A 26,988-nucleotide genomic window follows, 5' to 3' on the forward strand; every position below is an offset into this window, starting at 1 on the left:
TACTGGAAAGTAATGTAATTTTAAAAATTACTTAGGAGCCTCATAGAGCTTACCACTTACTTTGTAGGTTGGGAAAATGACTTCATCTTTGAGTTTCAGTTTTTAAATTAAAAAAAAAAAATAGCCCATTTTGCTTAGTTGTATGGAATTGCATTGTTAAAGTCCTAACAGTGCCTAAACCATAGTGGTAATTTAAGAAGTGGCAAGTGGTACCATTAACAGTAATAGAATGAAGTTCAACAGGGCTACTTTTAATGGCTTTTAGCTCTTAAAATGCCCTGCTTCTCAAATTTATCTGGCAGGACTGACTTGATCAACACAGTCTTGGTGTGTGACTTTTCTTTCCCTTGTATTGTCTTAATTTTTTTCTTAGGTCAACACTATCCTAGTACAGTCTTCTGTCACTGTGCTTATTACAGTGTTATTACACTTACTTTTTTTGAATCTTTCTCTTACCAGACTGGGCTCTTTGAGGACAGGGGCTGTTATTTCTAATATATTTGGTATATGTAGTATAGTATGTTCTCATATGATGACTTAGACATTGAGGGTGGTGAGTGGAAAGGATTGAGAACAGAAATGAATGCTGAAACTTTTAGTTTGATTGACGTGCAAAAAAAGTTGATACCAGTGGAGTCAAACTGGAACTCACTGAAATTAAAGTTCTTCAATAACACAAACTCAAATTCTGAGGATTATTTTATACTGGCTATGTAACCTTTGTCAAATTATTTAACCTCTGCGACTTTCTTCATTTGTAAAATGAGCAGAAGAGTAACTATGGAAATAGATACCATAACATTAAGTTTGATAATACCAAAAACCTAACATAATATATATTGGTTATAGAAGTTAGGGTATAAATGATAGAAGGATAAAATGAATTGGCTCTAAATATCTCACAGTTGGTAATGAGATCTGGAGCCTAGGGAAGAAGTCAAAGTTAAGATTAAGGATGTGGGTATAATCCTCACAGAAACGATAGTAGAAAAAAGAAAAACAGATAGTAGAATTTATGTAGTAACTGTATAGTGTCGTTGCTTGCATGAATATATGCCGTAATAATTTTTTTAGGCTTTTAGTTAGCTAATCATTTTCAGGTATGAGGCAGTGATTTAAATGTTACCATGAAAACTTTGCTATATTGTAACTTAATCACCTACCCAAATATTAAATGCTCAGAACAGTGCTAGAACCTATACCTAATTACATTTCCATGCATTGGTAAATATTTGATTGACATCATGTACTATTCAAGGTGCTATATGAAATGCAAAATAGAGAATAAGAAAGCTTCCTGCCCTACAGAATTCCACCTATGTGGAAATGCATACCCAGTTTGATTTCTGATTGGCTTTGAGGAGTAGAGAACAGCATGTTAAAAATTTTCAATAGTCTTTCCCTCCTCAGCAGCATAAATTAGGCTTTTAAAGCTAAAATACCCAGTTAATGCAGATTGAACTAGTTCTTTGTTAAGGTAAGATTAGTTTTTGTTCATATGGAAAGATCTGTTTTATTGTTAGAGAACCCTGGAATAAAAATTTCTACAGCTATGGCAATTCTTTTTACTCGGGTCTGTAAGAACTGTAATTGCATTTTTGTTCTTGAAATTTTTATTGAATTCTGACTTTTTTTTTTTTTTTTTTTTTAGGAGGCTGAGGATGGCATTATTGCTTATGATGATTGTGGGGTAAAACTGACTATTCCTTTTCAAGCCAAGGATATAGAAGGCTCTCCTCCACAAATAGGAGATAAGGCAAGATAATTCTACTTCTTGAGAAAGGGAGACCCAAAGGTTGTCATCTTAATCATAATTCTTGCAGGATAATTTAAGTTTTATCAAGTTTTCTGAAGTATTATTTGTGCTTAAAGGTGTTAAATATATATTAAATATATATATATGAATATCTTTCTATTTTAATGTTACGCAGTTAGAACAGGGATTTTTTTGTTGTTGTTTTTAAACATTAGATAAGAGGTGTTTAAATTCATTACATTAAATAAAATTAGTGATACCAGTAAAAAAAGGTAAGAGTTGCTGAAGTGTAACTCATGCCAAAGATTTCATATTTTGTTTGTTTTGTTGTCATTTTTCCCATACTTAGTATGTCTGGTTCCTCGTAGTCCTCCTTTAAAGGAATTAAGGATATACAAGAAGTATACACATAAGGACAAAACTGATTCTTCCTGAAAAATGGATTGAGAAGTAGAATTGTTCATTTGGGGTGAAAATGTATTCCATCAGAGTAATTACAAAGGATATTGAGTGGAAAGTGTGGTCTGGGGGATTGTAGGTCTCCTTTTCAGAATTAAGACACTTGGCATGGAAATGACAGTGTTAATGAGAATTCTTGTTTTCACAGGTGGAATTTAGTATTAGTGACAAACAAAGACCTGGGCAGCAGATTGCAACTTGTGTGCGACTTTTAGGTCGTAATTCCAACTCCAAGAGGCTCTTGGGTTATGTGGCAACTCTGAAGGATAATTTTGGATTTATTGAAACGGCCAATCATGATAAGGAAATCTTTTTCCATTACAGGTGAGGAATGCCTTCTCAGAACTTAAAACTAACCATCCATTTTTTTTAGTTTTGGAGTGAAAAACATTTAGTATTTTTTAAATTCTAAAATTGATATTGGTAAAATTATGGCAAGATACCAATTGAAGTTAATCATTTACACCTATATAGAGAATAGGTGACTAGAAGATAAAGACCTGTGCCTACTTTGAACATTGGATAGGAACCTTTTTACTTCGGTGAAAAAATTTTTATGTATTGACACCATGGCACCAGAGGATTGGGCATTTGGTATATGGTGGTTAAGAGCATGGGCTATCGAACCAGACTGTTTAGTTTGAATCTAGGCTCTGTCAGTTACTACCTGTGTAACTTTTATTAAATGAATTAACCTTCTGGTATCTTCGTTTTTTTCTTTTGAAGCTGGGGATGATTGAATGTTTTTGAGGATTAAATGAGTTAGTACTTATAAAGTATGTAAAACTATTATCCAGCAGTAGTAAGCATCCCATGAATGTTGTTATATGTAAAAAATGCTACTTGCTAATGTTGATGTTTGTGGCTTAATCAAAATGCCATTTCCTCCCCCCTCTCCCCAGCGAGTTTTCTGGTGATGTTGATAGCCTGGAACTGGGGGACATGGTGGAGTACAGTTTGTCCAAAGGCAAAGGCAACAAAGTCAGTGCAGAAAAAGTGAACAAAACACACTCAGGTAATGAATTGTGGTTTCTACTTCAACATGTGTTTTGAATAGAAGATAAGAAATAGGGTGGGAGAGGAGGAGAAGACCCAGTTGTTGTAGATCAGCATTTCTCACAGTGTGATTCCCCCCCCTCCCCCCAGATCTCCAGCACCTGACAGCTTATTAGAACTGCAAGTTTTCATACCCCTTCCCTCACCTACTTAATTCACTGGGGCTGGGCACTCTGTTTTAACAAGTCCTTCAGGTGATTCTGATGTATTGAAGTTTGAGAACCACTGTTTCTAATAATTTTACATCATTTGCTTTAAGCTTAATTTCAATTCAGTGTCTTTTTTAAAAAAGAAACATAATAACCCCTAGATACAAATCTCCATGGGGCTGGGGAAAGAAAGGGACTTGTTGCTTTGGAGGATTGTTTTGGAGCTAGGATAAGTCTAGATATGGAAAATAATGAGAAATTAGGGGAGTCATTGCTGTTTATGATTTCCACCTTTTTTTTAGGAGGTACCAGAGATTGAACCCAAGACTTCATACATGGGAAGCAGGCGCTCAACCACTGAGCTACATCTGCTCCCTGGTGACAGTTGTAGGGTTGTTTTGTTTTGTTTTGTTTTTAGGAGATCCTGGGATCAAACCCGGGACTTTGTACATGGGAAACAGGTGCTCAGTCATTTGAGCTACATCCACTCCCCTCCAACTTTTAAAAGAGCTGCAACTTTGGACTTTGATTCCAAACACCCCCAAATAGCAAGTTCTATAGGCGAGACCTGGAGAAATGACAATTGAGACTATTCATTTCAGTTCAGTGAATATCTTTGAGCATGCTATGCTCTAACACTGGGGATATAGCAATGAACAAAACAGACAAATCTGTGCTTTCATTGAGCTTATTTCTAGTGGAATATGGGCAAACAGGGTAAGTAAAATATTGTATGTACTATACTTAGATAGTAATACATACTGTTTGATAAGGTAATTCAGAGAAGAGAAATAAGTATTAGAAATTACCATTTTTAGAAACTAGGGAAGGTCTTATTTAGAAGGTGATACTTGGTTATTAAGAAAAGATAGGAGAACAAGACCTTTTAAACATGAATACTTGTTAATTCCTTAAATAAGTTTAGTGAAATTATACATTTATATGATAGTTTAGAAGTATTTAAAATCAAGTGATTGTACTAGGAGCCAAACTTGACTTCAGGTTCCCTGCCCCATTTGAAGAATAAAAGTCAACTCAACCAACTTTCTATTAATGTATGTGCTTTTATATATGAGATTTAGTTTAGTTTTAGTTCTTAACTTTATTTCACGTATATAAATATGGTCTCTCCAACATAATGTGCTTATGTATAGATATTTGCTCACTTTTTTCCCTGTGGAGTAGAAATTTTTTTAACTTCTTATTTTGAAATATAGGGCAGCTAAATAATTAATACAAACCACATACTGAGAATTAACACGTCCATAGCTTCCCAGATAACACCATCCAACAATTTTAACATTTTGCCACATTTGCCATATCATTCTATATGCCTGTCCATCAGTCTGTCAATCAGTACATCTCTCAATCTGTCTTGTGTGTTTATCAATACAGTTTCTGAGCACTTGTGTAGTTTTGTACATCATATTCAGTCAACACTTACTACTGCCTTGTATATTTTCTAAGAACAAAGATATTTATGTAACCACCTCAAATGCAGTTATCAAGTTCAGGAATTTTATAAAGCTTAATCTATATTCGTTTTTTTCCTGTATGTTCCAAAAATGTCCTTTTACACCTTTTCTCCTCCATTATTAGACTCCCTCCAGGATCATGTATTGCCTTAAATCGTCATTGTCTCTTTAATTGCTCATTCTTTTTGTTAATTATGTAAACATAAGCAACATAATCTTTTCCATTTTAACTACTCCCGAACATTCAGTGGGATTACTCACATAGTTTGGAACCCTGACCATCTTTAATTGCTAAAACTTTACCATCTCCCCAAACAGAAATCCTATACCCATTACGCATTAACTCCCCATTCTCACCGCCCCTGGCAAACTGTAATCCAGTTTGTCTTCATGAGTTTACATATACTCTGATATTTCCTTTGTAGTTAATGGTGGGGCTTAAATTGAATACCCTAAATCTGTAACACTCTTTCATCTTATACCAACATAATTTCAGTAGTATTTACAAAACTGTATATACCCCATCTTCCCCCCCACCTTTGTTCTTGTCACAAATCACATGCTTCTGCACTTTGAGTCCAGACTCACTGATTACTCTCTACATTTTTTACATTTGCCTTTTACATCCTGGTAGGAAATAAAAAGTGGAGTTATAAACCAAAAATAAACTAGTACTCTCATTTATATTTACCCATGTCATTACCCTCACCAGAGATCCTTATTTTTTCATATGGCTTCCATATTTTGTCCCTTCCTTTCAACATGCACAATTCTTTAGCATCTCCTGTAGGGCTGGTTTAGTGGTGACCAGCTCTCAGCTTTTATCTGGGACTGTCTTTCCCTCATATTTGAAAGAGAGTTTGCCAGATATAAAATTCTTGATTAGCAATTTTTTTGTTTTTAGTACTTAAATATGTCTTCCCACTGCCTTCTTCCCCCCACGGTTTCCAATGAGAAATTGGCACCTCGTATCGAGGTTCCCTTTTACATGATATGTTGCTTGTCTTGAGACTTTCAGAATTCTCTGTCCTTGGCATTTAACAGTTTGATTATAATGTATCTCAGTATGGGCCTATTTGGGTTTTTCCTGGTTGGAGTTTGTTGAGCATCTTGGATGTGAGTATTCGTGCCTTATTAAACTTGGGAAATTTTTGTCCATTGTTTCTTTGAATATTCTCTCTGCTCTTGTCTCATTTTCTCCTGAGACACCCACACAATTAGTACACTTGATGGTGCCCTACAAGTTCCCCAGGCTCTGTTCACTTTTCATTTTTCCTCTTTCTATCTCTCCAACTGTATTTTTTCAGTTGTCTTACATTCAGGTTCACTGATTTTTCTTCTCTCAGCTCCAGTCTACTATTGAATCCCTCCAGAGAATTTTTAATTTCTCTTGTGGTCATAATTTCCATATTTCTTTTGATATTCTCTCTTTGTTCACCTGTTGTTTTCCTGGTTTTCTTAAGATCTTTATCCATGTTTTCCTTTAATCCTTTGACTGTATTTAGGTATGTCACAGGTCTGATCCTCCTCATTGATAGTGTCTAATTCTTTATTCTTTTCTCTGGGCCATTGTTTCTTTTTCTTTGTATGTTCTATAATATTTTGTTGAAACCTGGACATACTGGTATTTTAATGTTTTATCACCAGAGTTTGGATTCTGAGCCATCTGTTCCTTAAGCTTGTATCCAGCTAGTATTATGACAGGTTTCCTTAAAAACCAGGAGCTAACCAAAATGAAGGGAAAAAAACATAGTTCTCATCCAGTCTTTGCAGATTAACTTGTGCCAGTGCTATCTTAAGAGCTTATCCATACAATGAGATTTGTGTGTGTGTGTGTGTGTTTTCATGTCCTCAGGAGATTAAAGCCGGGACCTCGTACATGGAAAGCAGGTGCTCAACGTCTGAGCTCCATCTGCTCCCCATACAGTTAGTTGAGAGAGTAGTTTGAGGCCCATGCATATGGGCCACCCAGATATTTTCTGCTCATGGGTCTTATCTTGGGCAGTACATGTAGTCCTGGGAATGCCCTCACACTGTTAAAACAGTCCCCTGTCCCCTCTTTTATAGGAAACATTTCACTCATGGTCCCAGGCACTGCACTGTATGTCCTACAACCAGCAATCCCTTGCCCCAGCAGCCACTTCACTGCTCTCTCGCAGCAGCATTCTATAGGAGAGCTCTGTGCACTGCCTTCTACATGCAGGGCAAATTTGGCCCTGCAGGTCCCTTAGGCCACTTCCAGACAGATTGGGCCAGATATACATGCTCCCAGTATGTGCAGTAGGCTTACTCTTAGCTTTCTCAAACCAAGACCAGATATCAGCACTGGGAATGAAGAGTCGGCTCTGCACCAAGCTGGTGAGGATTGGGAAAGGGGCCAGCTAGAGCCAACCACTTTTAAGTAGGCTTTTCTTTTTTTTCCCCTTCTCTTTTTTTTTCTTTTTTCTTTTTTCTTTTTTTCTTTTTATGTTAGGAGTTTTCTTCTTGATTTGGTGTTTGCCTTGTTACTGAAGTCCTTTAACTGTTTCCTGTAGCTTTTGAGAAAGCTATTTGTGTCAGTTTGCTGGTTGTTCAAAGCTTCTGTTGGGGTATCAAGTCATGTAGAGTCTCACACCATCTCCTGATCAGGGCAGGACTAGAGTTTAAATATTCAGTGAGAGGTATACGTGCTTTTGTTTTCCAGTGAATGGCATTACTGAGGAAGCTGATCCCACTATCTACTCTGGTAAAGTCATTCGCCCCCTGAGGAGCGTTGACCCAACACAAACTGAGTACCAAGGAATGATTGAGATCGTGGAAGAGGGTAAGACCATCCCTATCAAATTGTTTCGAATTTTCCATACCTTCAGATGAACACTTTGAAGATTTCAAAGTATAATGTTTGTTTGCCGTTGTTTCCAGGTTTCTAAAATATTTTTTTGTTTTGTTTTGTTTTGTTTTGTTTTTAAAGATTTATTTATTTATTTAATTCCCCCCCCTCCCCTGGTTGTCTGACCTTGGTGTCCATTTGCTGCATCTTGTTTCCTTGTCCGCTTCTGTTGTCGTCAGCGGCACGGGAAGTGTGGGCAGCGCCATTCCTGGGCAGGCTGCACTTCCTTTTCACGCTGGGCGGCTTTCCTCACGGGCGCACTCCTGGCGCGTGGGGCTCCCCCACGCGGGGGACACCCTTGCGTGGCACGGCACTCCTTGCGCGCATCAGCACTGCGCATGGCCAGCTCCACACGGGTCAAGGAGGCCCGGGGTTTGAACCGCGGACCTCCCATATGGTAGACGGACGCCCTAACCACTGGGCCAAAGTCCGTTTCCCATCTAAAATATTGAATAAAGGAAAACAAGTGACTTATAATTTTCCTGTTATTCACAGTTATTTACACCAGTATTAAGTTTTTCCTAATATCATTCAGTTCTACAAATATTCTTGCTTCCCATAAAAGCTATTTCTTAATAGCTAGGGTTCCATTGGGATCCTACTTGTTGTCTTCAGGCTATGATTCCTTATATTTTTCAGTTTTTTTATTTTATTTTTTTCCTCCATCTCCCTGAGGTCAGATGCCAATCCTTTACCCCTAGTAGCCAACAACCAGAAAGACCAGTTTTGAGTGGTTTCCTTGCATACAACAACTTTGCAATAGAAATGATAGGATGATCCAGATAGTAGAATTACTGTAATGGGGTAGATGAGAGGGTTTGAAATTTCAACTAAAGATTGATGGCTTGGCTCACAAAGAAAATTAACTTTTGTGTTATATAGGAACTGTAGGGTAGGGTCACAGTGAAGTTACTTGGGAGAAGGAAATAAATCTTGATAAACTCGTTCCTTTACCACATGGGATTCTTTGGAATTTATGCTTTGCATAGAACCACTGTTTTCCACCTCCAAATATAAATGGATTCTAAAGCAAATCAGTCTTTAAACCAATTCTGTAATGATACCACATCCTTAAAAGGGCCAGGGAAGTATAGTCTACTAACTTTTAACTAATGAAGTAATATAAAACTGCACTTCCTCTTCTAACATGACTTTTTTTAGGAGGTACTGGGGATTGAACCCAGGACCTCGTACATGGGAAGCAGTCGCTAAACATCTCCCTAATGAGAGTTTTTTCCCATTTGTTTTAAGAAGGTACCAAGGATCGACCCTGGGACCTCATACATGGGAAGCAGGCACTCAACCACTTGAGCTACAGCTGTTCCCGACATGACTTTTTTACACTCCTTTTGCACCCCTACCCCTCCAAACCCTCTTAACTCTTCAGTATTGGCTATAGGATATAATCCAGCAGATTTTGTGGAAAAGCAAACTGGTCAGCAATTTCTAAGCCTAGAGTTTTCCAGGACTGGACAGACCACGTTTTTCCACTTGTTGGCAAGAGTAGGCCTTTTATTTAGGAACACAATTCCATCTCCATATAAGAGCATTCATTGGCTTTGGAGTTGGGCAGTCCTAGGTCTGAACACCAGCTCTTCTTACACCCCCTAGGTGTGTAACCTTGAGCAAATAAATCTCTCCTAGCTCAGTTTCTTCATCTTTAAGTCTGAAGTCTAAGAGTGTTCTATAAAGATTATATGTGAATCAATGTAAGTGCCTAATAAATGGTAGTTACTATTGCACAATTAGGTAAGACCAGCTGTCTCTAAATCACTCTTCTGCATAACTTGGTTCCTGTAGTTTAAAAATAAAAATCTTACTCCTCTGATCATCAGGATGGTTAAAAGCACTTTCATTTCAGAATCTTTATGCTTCAGCCTCTTTTTCTTTTCTCCCCCACATTTGATTCATTGGATTCCCCTGGATGCTGGTTTAATTAGAAGCTGAACGTTTTGACCTAGATTTTAGCCTTAGGCTGCATAGACCTCCTGCCAACATTTTTTCTTCTAGAACAGGACTTGGCAAAAATGGTGGTCTTTTCTTTTTCTTTTTTTTTTTTCCTTCTTTTTTTGTAATTAAAATTTTTTGAAACATGGCCATGACCTTTACATATTATCTTTGCTTTCTCACTACAACAGCAGAGTTGATTAGTTGTGACTGAGAAAAAGTTTGCTGTCCCTTGATCTAGGGTATGGGGATCCATTAATTTGAAGTAGGCACAGTCAAAATAATGACATTTTATCTACGTCGTTTTCGCCTCTGCCTGGCTAGTTTATTTCCCAGTTATGTATGCCTAGTTGACTTACATTGTGAAGAGAATCCAGTGGATAATGCTAGCACCCATAATGCTTAAAAGTCCCAATTTTCTTGGGTGATGGGATTGTGAGTGATAGTGTTACCTTTAAAATTTATAAGTGCAGTTTAAGCAGTTCAGTAACTAATGAGCTATTAAGTTCTTATTCTCATAGTTTCTCTACTTAGCTTTCAGGGTTTCATTTCAGTTTAAAGTAGTTCATGGAATTAAAATGTTTAAGGAACAATTCATTTTTAGTCCTACTGTGTTTATAAATAAAATTGCTATCAGCAGCTTTTAGACTTTCTACCTATTTGTCCTTACAGGGGATATGAAAGGTGAGGTCTATCCATTTGGCATAGTTGGGATGGCCAACAAAGGGGATTGCCTGCAGAAAGGGGAGAGTGTCAAGTTCCAGTTGTGTGTCCTGGGCCAAAATGCACAGACTATGGCCTACAACATCACACCCCTGCGTAGGGCCACAGTGGAGTGTGTGAAAGATCAGGTAAGTGGCAATGTCTCTGGATCTGAACGTGATCCATCTGTGAGTTAAATGATTTCTTTTTTGCCAAGAAGTGCTAACTAACATTACATAATGAGAAAAATAAGTTTGTAGTAAGATACCAGAATAGAAAGACTATAAGGTTTTTCTAAGTTTAGCTGAAAGCTGCTTTTGCAGACTACATGAAGAAATAAACCACGATTAGAAGTGTGTCTCAAATCTGCTTAGGCAAACAAAACTATTTCTGGTACCAATACTGAGGAAAATTTCCCTGTGAGTCTTCAGAGGGCATTTTCCAGCATCAGTACAATGAACATAGCATCGTTTTATATGACTGTTTTATAACACCAAAACCTAGCTTAATAATTCTAGAAGTGGTCAAAATGATAAATATGTTCAGGCAATAGCTCTGGTAATTTTGCTTAATTTAAAAACTTAATTTGTAATAAAGGAACAAGGCTGTCTTTGTTTCTGTAATGCAGTGATTGCAGAGATACATTTCTTAGCTGACAAATTTTGCAGACCATTTGCTGTTAGTTATAACACTGGAGCATCAGCATTAATAATATTTTAAAAATTCTCTTTTTGTTAAGGTCAGGCATTGTTTTGATAAGAATATGTCTGGTCCCACCCTGATCCCCTCTGCCCACCCCCACCCCCTCTGGTATGTCCTCTTAGCTACTCTCTTTTTATTTCAGTTTGGCTTCATTAACTATGAAGTAGGAGATAGCAAGAAGCTCTTTTTCCATGTGAAAGAAGTTCAGGATGGCATTGAGCTACAAGCAGGAGATGAGGTGGAGTTTTCAGTGATTCTTAATCAACGTACTGGCAAGTGCAGCGCCTGTAATGTTTGGCGAGTCTGGTGAGCTTTTTTTGTTGTTGGATGAGTAGCCATCTAGGACTGGTTCTTTTAACTTCAGGATTGTTTTCTGCTTTATCTTTTTTTTTTTCTCTCTTTTGATACTTTTTGATTATTTCTTAATGCTTCTTAGTCTTTCTAACTCTAGTCTTCACTGTCTAACTTTTAGTTTCGTAAACTTGTCCCAGTGAAATAGTAATTGGGCCATTGCTGTATGCTAGATGTAAAAGGATTATGTAGTTTCTATTCTTGAAGAATTCTTAGCTCCTTTTCTTGCATTAAGACAATTCTGTCCTGCCTAAAATTCTTACACTTTAACAGTCCTCTCATATCCTTTTTTTTTTTTTTAAATCTCCAAAACATGTTGTCATGAGAGAAGCTGGAAGTGCCAGAAAATATTTCTTCATATTTAATTTTCCTAAGGTTTTTCACATTGACCACCTTGACTTATGTGTTTGTGAAACTGGTCTCTCTGTTGGCAGACAAGTCTATGGATAACCCTCACCCACATGATTCTTCCAGCTCCTACACAGTAGTAAACCTTAAGTTGGGGGGTGGGGAAATACAGACTTGTCTGTCCTGTCTTGCTAGTTGGCTAGATGAGACAAGAGTCCACCTCATTAAAAGTGAGTCATTTGGATAGGGAGAGAAAGCACTTTTCTTCAAGTTCTTGCCTCCCACCAAATGTTGTTTTTTCTGACTTCTTAACTTTATTACAGCGAGGGCCCGAAGGCTGTGGCAGCTCCAAGACCTGATCGGTTGGTCAATCGCTTGAAGAGTATCACCCTGGATGATGCCAGTGCTCCTCGCCTAATGGTTCTTCGCCAGCCAAGGGGACCAGATAACTCAATGGTATGAAAACAGACCAGGCTTGGGAGAGGCCAACTAATGAGACTAAGAGACTACTTGAGGTCCTATTAATGCATAGGTCAGAGAGGTTAATGTATCAGGGAACTTCAGTATTACTTATAGCTGGTTAGGTTTGCTATACATTCTGGTTCAGCCCCTAAACATGATGTTTGCTTACAGTAAGACTTACATTTCTTGCATTTCCTGATACTTTGAACAAAGTTCAGGTAAATGGGGCAAGAGGAATTACTATAAATTTTTCCCTTGCTCCAGGAAGAATTGGTGGTTAAGATTATTTTTTTAAAAAAACTTTTGTAGTTCATTTTGGCATTGTGAATAATTTTCATGCACCCAGGTTAACTGCAATTTTATTTCTTCACAGGGATTTGGTTCAGAAAGAAAGATCCGTCAGGCTGGTGTCATTGACTAACCACATCCACAAAGCACATCATTAATCCACTATGATCAAGTTGGGGGGATTCTGGTGAAGGGTTCTGAATATCTCCCTCTTCATCCCTCCCAAAATCTGGAGTACTTATTCTATTGAGCTATTACACCAGTTTTAACACCTTCCTCGTGTTATGTTTAAAATAAATAAATAAATTTAAGAAAACCATTTTAAAATTATGCACAGTTGCAGCCTGGAAAACTTAAGGTGGCGCCTTATAGTATCAATTTAGGAGCTTTATTTGGTGCATTTAACGCAACTGGTAATTGCAAAATCCACTTCGCCTGTGTAAGTGAAAAATATAGACTGTTATCTTGTTTGGCCCTATGAAATTCTGCACTTGGTATTTAGTGTGTACTCTACCTTCATTACTTCTGGCAAAATGTCCTGCGTTAGCACTCAGTTGCATTCTTTCCTTTCCTGTTCATTATGCTTTAAAGCTGAGGACGTATGAGGGTAGACTATATTACCTTTTAAAATTACAAAAATTAAAAAATTTGTATAGGCAAAACCATTTCCTTAAGTTGATGGCCAAATGTTAAAATGTTATTTTTCATATCATTTATAATCTTGTCACAGTCCACTTAACGAAGTTTGGTTAGATTTCAGTGAAAATTCTCTTCCAGAGTATTTTTTTTTTTTCCTGGGATGGGGGGGTAACTTTACTATAATTAGTATGTTTGGTGCAGAATTTCATGCAGATGAGGTGTGCCAGCAGTGTGATAATTTAAACGTATTTAAACAAAAAGGACGAATGCACAAACTTGCTGCTGCTTAGATCACTGCAGCTTCTAGGACCCAGTTTCTTTTACTGATTTCAAAACAAAAAAATAAAAATAAAAAAAAGTTGTGCCTGAAATGAATCGTTTTTTTTTTTTTTAATAGTAGCCGCCTGGTTCTTATGTCCTGTAAAATACAGGCACTTGAGCCTTGGTGTAGCTTCTGTTTGACTTTATATCACGGGAATGGATTGGTCTGATTTCGTGGCCCTCATCTTGAATTGGCCTCATTCAGGGTCCCTGAAGGCTTTGTCTAAGATGAGAAGGGTGACCTCAGACGGTGTGAGGGAGGGCGCTTTCTCTTCCCCATTGTCGTTTGCGGTTTTGATCTCTGGGTAAAGAGGCCGTTTATCTCCGTTTATCTTTGTAACATAAAACATTTTTGCTTTCTCCAGTTTTCTGTTAAATGGCGAAAGAATGGAAGCGAATAAAGTTTTACTGATTTTTGAGACAATAGCACCCAGCGCTTTCGTTATTGAAACATCCCGTGTGGGAGGGGCGGGTATGGGTGGGGCGTTCCGCGTGACTCCTAGGTCGAGGGCCCACGTGGCCGGGGCGGGGACTCGGGCGCCCGGGGCACAGACTGATTACGTAGCGGGCGGGGCCGGAAGTGCCGCTCCCTGGTGGGGGCTGTTCATGGCGGTTCCGGGGTCTCCAGCCTTTTTCGCGGTTGTAGTCCGGAACCCGTACCAAGCGGAGGCAGCGGAGCTTGAGGTAAGGCTCCGGCGTGTGTAGCCTTAGGCTTTCAAGCATTCGGACGTACTAATTGGTGCCAGGAGTCGAGCGGAATCTGCGAACTGGAGACAAAGGCCCTGGGCGAGGGTCCTTCGCTTCGGCCCCTTGGTGGGGAGATCTTTGGAGACAGGCTGGAAATTGGGAAGGGCGGGTGGCTTGAAGGCGGTTCCCTAGAGCTGAGAAGGCCTGCGGGAGAAGTAGGGGTGGGGGGTTGCTCCTTTACCTTAGGCTGAGGGCGGGGCCCAAGTACAGTTGAAAAATAAACGAGTGGGGGAAGCTAGAAAACTACAATGGACATTTCTGAAGCCAAGACTAACCTGCAAGTAATTTTGCGATCCCTGAATCACTTTGAAAACCAAATGAAGAGTCACGTGTTTGGAACCCACCCATACATTTCGAAGCTCTGATTTTAGTAAAGATTGACTAGAAAACTTTGAAGTACTGTACATGTGCTTCGCCAATTAACCGTAATTGCTGCTTTCTCACAGGTTCTTGCTGGTGTGAAATGACTGAGTACAAACTGGTGGTGGTTGGAGCAGGTGGTGTTGGGAAAAGCGCACTGACAATCCAGCTAATCCAGAACCACTTTGTAGATGAGTATGATCCCACCATAGAGGTGAGGCCCAGTGGTAGTGTGTTGACCCTAGCTCTCACTTTTGTTGTTTACCAGCTAACGGAATAAGTAAGTTATTTTGGATATTGCATTCAATTTACAAATTAAGTACAATTTTCCATGTTTGTAAAGGAGAGACTTTTATAAACTGAAGGTTTTCGCAAAAGCTTCCAATTTTTAATAACTAGAAATTGTTACCTACTCATTATTGAATTCAATTTCTTCATATATGACAGCTCTATCAAATAGAAACAGGCCATATATATAATAATAGTATGATGGCGATACAGGATTCAGACAGCTGCAATTTTAATTTCTTGCCTGGTTGAAGCAGCTGACGCTGTAGATTGGAGTAGAAAGAACATGAGATTTTGAGTTCCCAGTGCCTAGGATTCAGATTCCTGTTTGCTGCTTACTTAGTTATGTGATATTGAGAAAGTCCTTATCTATTAAATTGCCATGAACTTGCCCTGCTCACTATCCAGGAATGTTGTGAAAATCACATATGATAATATGCTTAATTAGTGGTAAAGAACTGCAAAAATAGTACTAATTCTCAGGTCCCTTTGTGTTTTGTTTTGTTTTTTAAAAAGATACATAGATCACACAAAAATCAGGCCCCTTTAAAAGGTTTTATAATTTTATTCAATTTAGAAATTACTAACTTCAGAGATTGTTTTAATCTACTACTTGGCCACCTGGAACCACCCAGCTACTGTTTAATTAATATGCACTAACTACAGTATAACCACTATTAAAAAGTGGTTATAATCCTTGGCAAAAATCTATATTCAGGCTCAAGAGCTTCAGTATTAAAGCTTTAGAAGCTTTTAATATTTTTTTCAGTTTTTATTATGGTGTAACTTACAGTAAAATACATTGATGTTTGCAGCTCATTGACTTTTTACATCTGTATACATCCTTGTAACCACCACCAGATCGTTTCCCAGACATCTTTCCAGTCAGTAACCTTCCTTCACCACCTGGAAATAACCACTTTTCTGACTTCTATTCTCATAAATTAATTTTGCCTTGGGTTTACCTTTATTTAAATTGTAATTTTCTTCATTCCCTCAAAACACTTATACATGTAACTACCTCTTTTGCTTCTAGAAAGTGTTGGTAAAGTGAATTCTGTGTTAATTTGAAAGAGTATATTAGAGGTCCACCATTAAGTGAATGACAGGAATTCATCAATGGGTCAGAAAAGAAGATTATGTTCTGTTTTGGAGCAAAGCTTAACTAAGTATGATGACAATTTCTTTAAACTGAATCTCCAGTTTGAAAAAAACCAGTGTCTTCTAAGGAGTTAATTATAACTGTACCTATATTTGGAACCTTTAGAAATTTGATTAAAGGGTATTTCCCCAAAGTACAATCTGTCATGATGAGAGAAAAAAGATTTTGGTATTGTATCCTTCCCTGAAACCATTTTAAAAGTAGAATAAGCAGTTCAAATAAGAACAGTACATGTTTATACCTTAATGAAGTACTCTGTGCACTTAATCTCTAATCTCCTAACTGCAATAGAGCTGTTTTTTGGATTGCCATATATTTTCATCTTTTCCAGGAAGAGAGTGACCACATTTTCCTTTTTAGGGACATACAGGAATTTGGCCTTTTTTCCTAGAGTAGTATTAAGTGCTTTCTGTTTGATATTATATATTAGCAGTTTGAAGGGCAAACCAGATAGAAATGGACTTGAATATTTAGGAATTTTTTAAAACTTGGCAATAATACTGCATTCCCTGTGGTTTATAATAAAAATTGAATCCCTCTCTCCCTACCTCCTTCCCTCCAAAATCCCAGGATTCTTACCGAAAACAGGTGGTTATAGATGGTGAAACCTGTCTGCTGGACATACTGGATACAGCCGGACAAGAGGAGTACAGTGCCATGAGAGACCAGTACATGAGGACAGGCGAAGGTTTCCTCTGTGTGTTTGCCATCAATAATAGCAAATCATTTGCAGATATTAACCTCTACAGGTACTTAGGAGCAGGATTTTCTTCTAGAAGGATGATCTTTAATGTGTTCTGAAGCTTTGTAGGGAAATGGGGGTACTACTTTGAGGAAGATAATTTTAACTATGGGAAGAGTTGGCTTTAAGTTACTTGACATTAAGAATCTGGGTCATTATTGAAGGTTTATATTGAAATTCATGTTACTAGGATGTGTAATAAAACACGAATGAAGCTTGCTAGTGGGAAGGATTCAGAACTAGAGGTGTAGTGAGATCATGAAGGAATTTCTGAGAAGACACGTTCTTCACTATATAATAGGAGAGATGATAGGAAGAAACACTTGGATAGTTAAAGATGAAAGTAGGCCAAAGGAACGTAAAGATGGTCTTTCTCCATAGAGCAGAAACATTTTAAATAAGCTATATTGAACCATAAAAAAATTCTAGTACAGTGTTCCTTTTTTTACAAAATCATAAACTAGAGTTCAAAAAGTAGTTTTTTATATTGTTTTCAGATCCACGATTTTTAGTAGCAGAGCCAGAACCAAAATCTAGGGTTCCTTTTTCTTAGTTCAGTGCTCTTTAGGCAGAATAATACAATGGTTAAGAGCATGGACTCTGCCTGGGTTGAAACTTGGCTCCATTATTTGGGCAAACTACTAAATCTCCGTGTATCAGTTTCCTTTTCTATAATATGGAGGTACTAGGATGTACCTCATAGAATTGTGAAGATTAAATGAGTTTATGAATATGTAAATTACAATGGCCAACACATAATAATTGCTGTGTGGTTGTTAGCCTTGACTCCTAGCTTATTCTCCATCCATGTGAAGATGTCTGCTCAGAGAAACAAACTGGCCCAAAACTGAATTCATTAGTTTTTTTCCCCCCTAAACTTGTTCCACTTTCCTTTTCTTTCTCTTAATAAAATGCCTAACACTTGGCAAGCTTCTGATAAATATTAGTTGAATTCCTAGAAGTCATCTTTCTTCCTTACCTGGCATTTATTCAATTTTCTATTTGGCCTCTCTCTCTAACCAGTGTTCATTTAAATCATCTCGTAGAAATGTACATAGTATAGAAAGTAATTTAAAATAAGTTTAAAAAGTGAGGTAAAGAGAAAATAAAGGTAAGAAAATAAAATGGAATTAGGAATGAGCTTTTTCTGTACCTGTGTGCCATGCATTCCCCTTGATCTCCTAAAGGTGGACTACAAATTTGGCAGCTGTTGTGAAAAGGGAAATAGCCAACTGAAAGATTCACCATGTTGAAAACAAATCAGACGTTCAGAAGAAGCAGAAATGTACCAGGTCCAGAAACACATTTTCTTATGGGTTTTCAAAGAGAGTCAGTTAACGTAAACAATAGTAGTAATCCAACAGTGACGTGGCCAGGTTCATTAGGCTTTCTTACAGTATTCCTACACAGATTGCTGCCTTCATACCAAAGCACAGTTCTGCCAGTCGCCAGCGTTAGCAAGGTTCAGGTGCATGACTTCGTATGTAATCCAGGGGTAGAGTCTAGAGTCTTGTTCTGCGGTGTGGGAACCACAACTATATGTGGCTGTTTAATTAAGATTAAATAAAATTTAAAAAACGGTTCTCATAGTGCTTAATAGCTACATGTGGCTCATGGCTACCATACTGGACAGCAAAGATACAGAACATTTCTATCACAAAAATTCTATTGGACACTGCTGGACTAGAGATCTAGAGCAGTAATTTTCAAACTGCTCTGTGGTATGTCTTAAAATTCATTGACGTGGATGATTAATTAGGATTTCCAGATCATTTGACTCCCTTTTAATTAGAGCAGTTCTGGTGATTTTTATTTTAAATCTTTGATTTCCAACTATAATTTCGGTTGGAGAAAACAATTGGATACCACCCATCTAGAGAAGTGGGAAGACTAACTTCCACTAAATACTGTTACTCTGAAGAGAGCTTCAGAAAGTTATAAGAGTCAGCTTTAGTTTTTTTGCTTTTTATACATCCAGACTTGAGATTTTGAGTTTCCTGTTAAATCTAGAGCTGCTTTTCTTTTCTTTTTTAAATAACCATCAGCCAATCTTGGATTAGGATTATCATCCTGTTTGGAAAGTTGAAACGCTTAACAAAGACATGTATCTGGATAGTTTTGACTTCCCTATGACTGCTGCATCAAGTCTAAACCAGTTTCATTAGCTTGGTACTCTGTAGGTAGTAGGAAAAAAGTGAAATTCACTGCTAGGAACTAATGTTTTTTGTTGTGTTTCTGGTTTTTTTGTAATAGGGCTAGATAAAATTTGCCGGTGACTTTTTTACCCTACTTTTCATTCTTTCCTGAAAGCTTATTCATATGTTGTGATAAAATCATTTCCTTTTTTAGAGAGCAGATTAAACGAGTTAAAGACTCAGATGATGTACCTATGGTGCTGGTAGGAAACAAGTGTGATTTGCCAACAAGGACAGTTGACACAAAACAAGCCCATGAACTGGCCAAGAGTTATGGGATTCCATTCATTGAAACCTCAGCCAAGACCAGACAGGTACAGTAGGACTTCCCAGTGTCTGGGCAAGGGTTTGTTTAAGGGAGAAAAGTTTGGTTGATCAACTCTACTAGAAATATAATCCATATTCTTTACTCTTAAAGATTTTTAGTGCGGTTCAGTTATCTTCTAAACCCAGAATGAATTTATTAATATTTCGGTGTGGCATTTTTTGCTCCTGCATTAACAGGGGCAAATATTTCTAAAATGAGGACCCTTGATTAAAAGTATTTATAAACAAGGAAGCGGAGTCGGCCCAATGGATAGAGCATCCACTTACCACATGGGAGGTCCACGGTTCAAACCCTGGGCCTCCTCGACCCATGTGGAGCTGGCCCATGTGCAGTGCTAATGGGCGCAAGGAGTGTCATGCCACGCAGGTGTGTCCCCCACATAGGGGAGCCCCATGTGCAAGGAGTGCACCCTGTAAGGAGAGCCGCCCAGTGCGAAAAAGTGCAGCCTGCCCAAGAATGGTGCTGCACACAGGGACAGCTGATACAGCAAGATGATGTAACAAAAAGAGACACAGATTCTCGGTGCCGCTGATAAGGATAGAAGCGGTCACAGAAGAACACACAGAGAATCAGCGAATGGACACAGAGAGCAGACAACTGCGGGGGAGGGGGAAGGAGAGATGAATAAATAAAAAAATAAATCTTAAAAAGTATTTATAAACAGTCCTTTCTCCATCAATTCTACCATCAGCTACTGTTTAGGTCTTAAGCCCTCCTGAATGCAATCTTTAGCTCTGATGGTCCTCCTCGTTTCTTTTTAGGGTGTTGAAGATGCGTTTTACACACTGGTAAGAGAAATACGTCAGTACCGAATGAAAAAACTCAACAGCAATGATGATGGGACTCAAGGTTGTATGGGGTTGCCATGTGTGGTGATGTAACAAGGTGAGCACTGTGATTTGTTGACATTGTTATGAATCCCAATATTTAGCATCAGGCAATTTGGAGTTGTATTAACTGTTATTTTCTCTATGATGCTATTTTAACTGAGAGTGCTTACTTAGAAATATAAAATATTTTCCTCAAGGAACTATTTCTTAGAGTCCTGGGGTCTGATCTGGTTTTTGTTCCCCCTTCCCCTCCCTCTTCCCCGCCTTGCTGTTTTTGCTGTGTTCATTTGCTGTGTGATCTTCTATATCTATTTCTCTTTTGTCTTCTCGTCTTTCTCCTCCAGGATTCACTCACTGGGATTCGATCCTGGGGACCTCTGATAGGGAGAGAGGTTCCCTGTCAGTTGTACAACCTCAATTCATTTCTCTCCCCTTCCCCCACCCCCAGTTGTCTGTTCTCTGTGTCCATTTGCTGCGTGTTCTTGTTTTTGTCCGCTTCTGTTGTTGTCAGCACCTCGGGAATCTGTGTTTCTTTTTGTTGTGTCATTTTGTTGCATCAACTCTCCGTGTGCGGCACCATCCCTGGGCAGGCTGCACTTTCTTTCGCGCTGGGCAGCTCTCCTTACGGGGTGCACTCCTTGTGCGCATCAGCACTGTGCGTGGACCAGCTGCACACGGGTCAAGGAGGCCCGGGGTTTGAACCGCAGACCTCCCATGTGGTAGATGGATGCCCTATCCACTGGGCCAAGTCTGCTTCCCTCATGATCTATTTATAAAACATAATTATTATTCTGCAAATGTTTCTACATTTTCAATAACATTAGAAATTAGATTGTTATGAAACGTGTATTCCATATTCTTAGCACTGACCAGGAGTTTGAAGGATCACTACATCAAAACTTGGTGATAATGATACATTGTGTGTTCTTTCCTTAAAGATACTTATAAAGTTCTATCATCAGAAAAGAGCCACTTTCAAGGTAGGATGAATTTGGAAATGTATTATCATTCATCTTGATTTCTTCAACTTATTTTTCATATATTCTCTATGTGCCATTTACCCAAAGTCTGTGTTCATTTCAGCTGCACTGACACCTGGTCCTGACTTCCCTGGAGGAGAAGTATCCCTGTTGCTATCTTCAGTCTCACAGAGAAGTTCCTGCTACTTCCCCAACTCTCAGTAGATCAGTACATTATTCTCTCTTTGAGAAGTTCTCAGAATAACTACCTCCTCACTCGGTTGTCTGACCAGACAAATGCACCTCCTGTTACTCCCCAGTATTTTCCTGTCCTGGGTGTTCCTCCTTTCTCCCACCCCACCCCAGGTTTTTCATCTGAAAAGCAGTTCATCCTCTGAAACAGAGAACCAAACTGTAGACATGAAATTCTGTTGAAAACAGTGTCTTGAGCTCTAAAGTAGCAACTGCTGGTGACTTCTTTTTTTCTTTTTACTGTTGAACTTGGAACTATGTTGGTTTTTGGAGAAATGTCATAAATTACTGTTTTGCAGAGAATATAGTTAATGTTGCTGTTTGGTTTTGTTTGTAATGTTGTCAGCTACATTCCCTAAACTGACATATGCTCTGTATTCATAAACACAAAAGTGAATGCTGACTTTTGAGTCTATCCTAGTCTTCTCAACTTTCATGTCATTAAATCCAACTTTCATAGCAAAGTGCCTTTTTCCTAGAAAACTTCCTTTACAATAGACTCCCTTTCTAATACTTCAATGGAGGCAGTGTCTCAAAAACCATTATGAAAATGAATGTCTGAGATATATTTATAATCAGTCCATCCTTTGAGGGAAAGCTACATCTGTATGGTAGCAAATGCCATTTCTTACATGTATTAAGTAGATTTTCCAGAAGCCTGTTCTTGGGCTCTCCAATGAGGAGGTTGAAACTGGAAACAATTATGAATGATTTCACTTAATTTTTACCTCATCTCCACTTTTTTTTTTGGTAAGTTACTACCTATAAAATGTATATTTCTTTCTTCTAGCTTACTGATAAACTTATGTTTGATGAATTTCCACTTGTATTCTAATTTGGGTCACACCAGAGAGCTCTACATTTGCAGATGTTCAGATATTGTAAAAATTTGTGTGCAGTTTTAATAGATGTGATCAATTATTTTCAACCTGTAAAGCAATGTACTAACTAAATTTTCACTGCGTATGATGGTATCTTGATGATGTATATAACTATTGTCCTAAATCTCCTCCTATCCCATCCTCAACCCACATCAACGGGTACTTGATTAATTATTACAGTTGAGTAAAGTATGGTGCTAATGAACCAGGGTCATAGTTTCAAAACTTGAATGAGCCAGTTAGCATCACAGAGAGAAATTCTTCCACAGTAGCACAGTGCACCAGTAATTCCAGCTAGTAGTTTTGCCAGATGCATGCTGTTGGCCCTGAAAGGAAAGAGGCCATACCATGACTCAGTATGCTAAGGAGGGTCAGCCTAGAATTCCTTATGAATAAAGTATTTATACTTTTTTTTTTAGCCACATAAAAACTCTAAATTAAGCCAATAGGTTTTCTCATTAAATATTTTTTTGAGAATGATGCCTCATATCAAAACTAAAAATTTTTTCTTTATACATAATGTTCAATGAAGGATTTAAAATAGGATTTTGATTAGTCTATGTATTCCAGATAACCAAAGCTACTTGTTGAAAATAAATAGTCTTTGAATTGATTGCTGTTTGAAAAATGAATAGAAAATCAATAACAGACTTGGATAACTTTTGCTAAAAGAATAATTCCAAAATGACCACTCTTTCTTCTGGTCTTCTAATTCTAAATACTTACCGAGATCCTCCATCTTCTGATGTGAATCCTCGTTTGTTAAGCAAACTTCACATTAGCTTGAAATGAATTCAGAAGAGGGGAAGAAATATACTGTGTCCAGAGTATAATAAATGGAGTTGTGTTCCTCAGTGCTGATTCTGGGAGCTTTCACAGTATCATTAACGCTTGTGAACAAAAGCTCTCTCCTTTGTTTCTTCTCCTTTTGAACATTGCTTTGTTGTTTTCCTGAGGATAGACTGAAGCTCATCACCTCAATGAATCTTCTTTTTAAGTGTCCATATTACTGGTAGTTTGAGTCTTCCTAAAAAGTCTGTTAAATTTACTGTCAAATTAGGAAGGAGATAGTTCCTCATCTCAGGCTCTTGTGCCCGTATCTCCTTATAGCTTTCTCAAGTATGTTCTAAGCACAGAAGTATTCTAAACAGGGCCAAAATTCAGACTTGAAAATATTCTTTTATTATCATCTTAAGAAGTTGAACTTAGGTTTGAGTTTTGGCACAATAAGGTGACAAAACTACAGTTCCAAAAAGAGTGAAATAACGAATAACTTCAGTGTGTTATAAAGAGTGATTTTTTTTTTTTTTTTAAGAATATGTTTGTGATTGCTGAAAACAATTTTAGGTTACCTCAAAATCTGAAAGTCTCTTTACCCAAGTTAAGTGCCTGGCCAGCTGTCATAAATTACATATTCCCTTATATATGTGGTGGTGTTTTTTCTGTTTTTTTTTTGTGTGTTTTGTTTTTTCTTTTTTTTTTACAGTTGCAAGTTAAAAGAGTGAAAATAAGATGTTCTGTCTAAGGGCTACCATGACTAATCTGTAAATGAATCTGTCAAGTGCTGTATTTGCTCAAAGCTTACTGTAGAATGTTAACTTGGTAATAAAATAACATACTTAGGACAGTTAGCACTTTAGGAGTGTAATAGGGAAAATTAATCACAATTTTATTTTAGTGGGCCCCATAGTCTTTTACCATCTTTATTAAACTGCTGTGAATTTTTCGTCTTGACTTGAAAGCAAAGACAGAGAAACACTTTAAAAGAGAATTTTTTTTTCCTGTTTTATAATTTGTGAGCATAATCATAGTTTGTTTCACCTTTACAGTCAAGAACACATTAGCTGGCAGCTGCAACTGAAAACCAAAAAATGGTGCATTCTGCTTCTTGTAATTCATCTTTGCTAATAAATTGCAGGAAGCAAAAATAATTAAGGAAAATATTTTTTTGGCTGGTTGCTATAAACAAGGGACTATAATTCTTGTACATTAACTTTCATCTTTGCTAAGTTTCGTTAAGCCGTCTAACATACTACAAAATTAGTTTTAAGATATTTTGTTTGCTATAAGAATTGTTTAAAAAATATTCTCATTATCAGAGTAGTTGTAGAGATATTTCAAAGTATAACATGATTTTTTAAAATATAAGAAGTAATTGTATGAATTCTATTCTGAAGGGGAAGGAGGCTGTCAATGAAAGTTGTTTGACTTTTGTATTTCTGTGCCATCAAATGTAGGTAAAAATATCAGTTGTGCAATTCTGTTTAAACGGGAACAATTGGCCTCCTTGGCCCTAAATAAAAGGGCTGATACTTTAGGTTGACTATTTTACTGTAAATTAATCCATTCTGATTTTTTTTAATTTGGTTGGATATTTTTCTTGTTAAATTTCTACAAAATAAAAACTGGAAGTTCTTTGCTTACTCCTAATTCTTTTTCCACTGAAGTGCCTTTATTGAAATTTAATATTAATTTCATACTTTGGATGTATTTGGACATTTTTAAAATATCTGAGTTCCTCATTTTCTCTCAGTATAAAATATGTCAAAGCCTACTTTAAACTGTTACCTTGGAGTGAGCCACAGCTCTTTGTGAAATTCTTATACATTAAAACTAAAACTACCATTGGGAATTTTTGCATTACTGTACCAACAAGCAGTATTGGTATGGTTGGGAGAACATTGATCTAGGAGCCAGAGAACCTGAATTACAAGTATAATTTTACTACTCTGGCCCATGTGTGTTTCCTCATTTGCAAAATATCTCAAATTTCCTGACCCTAATTAAGGAGACAGCATGATTTCAAATTTAGGCTTTTTCACCTTACATTGGAGCACTGGAATACTGTGATTATGGGGAGGTTAGTTTATTCTACCAAATAAAACCCAAAAGACTAATTTTTTTTTTTTCTTAAAAGGCGCAGGAAGCAGTGTGAGTGACATAGTTGTGTTTCTAGATAGAACTAGAAAGAATATTAGAAAATATTTTACATTATAAAGTGTAAATGAGTAGGAGATAGAATTGTGGCCTTAGTATGACAGATTTTCCCCTTAACTTTATCACTCAGGCCTCGTATCAGATACATTGTTCTGCTAATATTTGACCCTGTAATAACTGATAAGGGAAAAAGAGGAAAAGATATTTTCTTATTTCTGATCACTGCTATCTTTTGGCAAAGAAAGCTACAGAAAGGCGCAAAGGACTTGGTTTTTTTGGACTCTGAGGGGACTTCTATGCATCTCTGTGCTATTAAGGTTTATGTTTTCATAATAAGCAATGCTCAAGGTTATTAAAAGACCAACACAATTGCATGAGTTGTTGGATATCCATAAATACATGCAAAGGGGCCAAGATGCTAATTCATTTTTGCAAAACTGCTTAAGATACGTTTCAGAGAGGTCCAGCTCCATGGCTTGACAGCACAGAGAGGGTTACTGTCCATATCCAGATGGGACATTGTTACTTGCAGTGCTTTTAAAATAACTCTGAATGATGAAATGTGGTAATATCTTAAGAAAATGTATGCTCTAGGAACATATAAAATAGAGATAACAAATGTTCTTTCCAATGCCAGAAGGACTAGAAAAAGGTCCCCCGGCTTCATGAACTTGCTGTAGACCTACTGAATTGATCATTCTTATTTGGAAACTTTGTATTCTACCACACTTGAGCCAAAATAGTTTCTTAACCTACCAGTGTGTGTGTAGGTAGGGGTAGGGCATTATTCAACCTAAAAGAATGCATTTATTCTCTTCCTAACTAGTACAAATACAGATTACCAGCAATTTGTAGGAGCCATATAAAGAGTGAAACCAAGGAGTGGCTACTGCAATGCCGGGTTTAAGTGTTTCTAAAGATAGATGAAGCTACATGCCTGATGGGGGGAAATGCAGTTGGAATTGAGCTGTTGCCCACTAAAGCCTTTACATGCAGGAGCCTGAAATATCCAGGTTAGGATATGCAGTCTTCCAGAATGGGTGCTGTGGATGTAAGAAAACTGACACTGTTGACACTGTAGGAGTAGGAGCTGGAAATGTGTGAATTAAATACATCTAAATCTGAAAGAAAACTAGCACATTAATTTAGAACATTTTACCATAAATCATTTCTCCAAATTTACAACAGACCCAGTCTTCTGATATGAATGTTCTTTGGTTTTTGTGTCTTTTTAAAACCGTGGAATGAAGTTTAAAGAGATTGAAAGTTAGATCAGGAGACATTGTATTTTTAAGCTTGTTTTGCCTGTGAATTGAGGGCATTGGCATTTAATATACAAGTCGAAAATGAAACTCCAGCATGGCATACAAACTGAAATTACTAAGACCTGTGCCGTATCATGCCATTCTCGTCGCTAGCGTGACGTTTGTGACATTTCCTCTCAGAGAACCATATTTGAATTCCACTGTGAGGAACAACCACCAGCCTTAACAGAATGTGTTACGTTGACTTGGTAAATTTTCCATTACTTTTCCTTCCTGAAGCATTTAGCAGATTTTTATGAAGTACTTACTATGTACCTAGGCAGTATGCTGCACTGGGCATACGGCAGTGAACCAGATACACATGGGTTCCTGCTCTCCAAAGACTACTGTGAAAATTTAATGAGTTAATATATGTAAAAGAACGCAGACCTCGTAGCCTATGCCTCCCTCTCTCCTCTAACATGCAGTACACTAATAAAGTTCAGATTGTTTTGTTAAAACTAAATTGTTGAATTTTG

The 26,988-nt window shown here is 37.6% G+C and overlaps 2 protein-coding genes across 5 annotated transcripts in view; both read left to right on the forward strand.

The window, feature by feature from the left end:
- CSDE1 (cold shock domain containing E1) overlaps positions 1 to 13,950 on the forward strand; it is a 41,307-nt gene extending 27,357 nt beyond the window's left edge. For all 4 annotated transcript variants that reach the window (XM_058303002.2, XM_004462952.5, XM_004462950.4 and 1 more), the window contains 8 exons: positions 1,652 to 1,756; positions 2,364 to 2,539; positions 3,118 to 3,230; positions 7,579 to 7,698; positions 10,384 to 10,562; positions 11,258 to 11,421; positions 12,138 to 12,270; positions 12,650 to 13,950. In XM_058303002.2, the coding sequence (XP_058158985.1) occupies positions 1,652 to 1,756; positions 2,364 to 2,539; positions 3,118 to 3,230; positions 7,579 to 7,698; positions 10,384 to 10,562; positions 11,258 to 11,421; positions 12,138 to 12,270; positions 12,650 to 12,697 (1,038 nt within the window). In that variant the 3' untranslated portion in view covers positions 12,698 to 13,950. The remainder of the gene's footprint in view (positions 1 to 1,651; positions 1,757 to 2,363; positions 2,540 to 3,117; positions 3,231 to 7,578; positions 7,699 to 10,383; positions 10,563 to 11,257; positions 11,422 to 12,137; positions 12,271 to 12,649) is intronic.
- A 97-nt stretch (positions 13,951 to 14,047) lies between these two features.
- Positions 14,048 to 24,698, forward strand: NRAS (NRAS proto-oncogene, GTPase). The gene is made up of 7 exons (XM_004485068.4): positions 14,048 to 14,208; positions 14,718 to 14,845; positions 16,652 to 16,830; positions 19,173 to 19,332; positions 20,108 to 20,231; positions 21,115 to 21,156; positions 21,260 to 24,698. Exons 2-5 carry the CDS (start codon positions 14,735 to 14,737, stop codon positions 20,225 to 20,227), a joined length of 570 nt encoding a protein of 189 aa, XP_004485125.3. The 5' UTR covers positions 14,048 to 14,208; positions 14,718 to 14,734; the 3' UTR covers positions 20,228 to 20,231; positions 21,115 to 21,156; positions 21,260 to 24,698.
- The last annotated feature ends 2,290 nt before the right edge of the window (positions 24,699 to 26,988 follow it).

This window comes from Dasypus novemcinctus, chromosome 9, assembly GCF_030445035.2.
Source record: "Dasypus novemcinctus isolate mDasNov1 chromosome 9, mDasNov1.1.hap2, whole genome shotgun sequence".
Lineage (NCBI taxonomy): Eukaryota > Metazoa > Chordata > Mammalia > Cingulata > Dasypodidae > Dasypus > Dasypus novemcinctus.

Coding starts and splice junctions, on each gene's coding strand:
- NRAS (XM_004485068.4), top strand. CDS start 14,735: ATGACTGAGTACAAACTGGTGGTGGTTGGAGCAGGTGGTGTTGGGAAA. Junction 16,831..19,172: donor GCAGATATTAACCTCTACAG/GTACTTAGGAGC, acceptor TTCCTTTTTTAG/AGAGCAGATTAAACGAGTTA. Junction 19,333..20,107: donor CCTCAGCCAAGACCAGACAG/GTACAGTAGGAC, acceptor GTTTCTTTTTAG/GGTGTTGAAGATGCGTTTTA.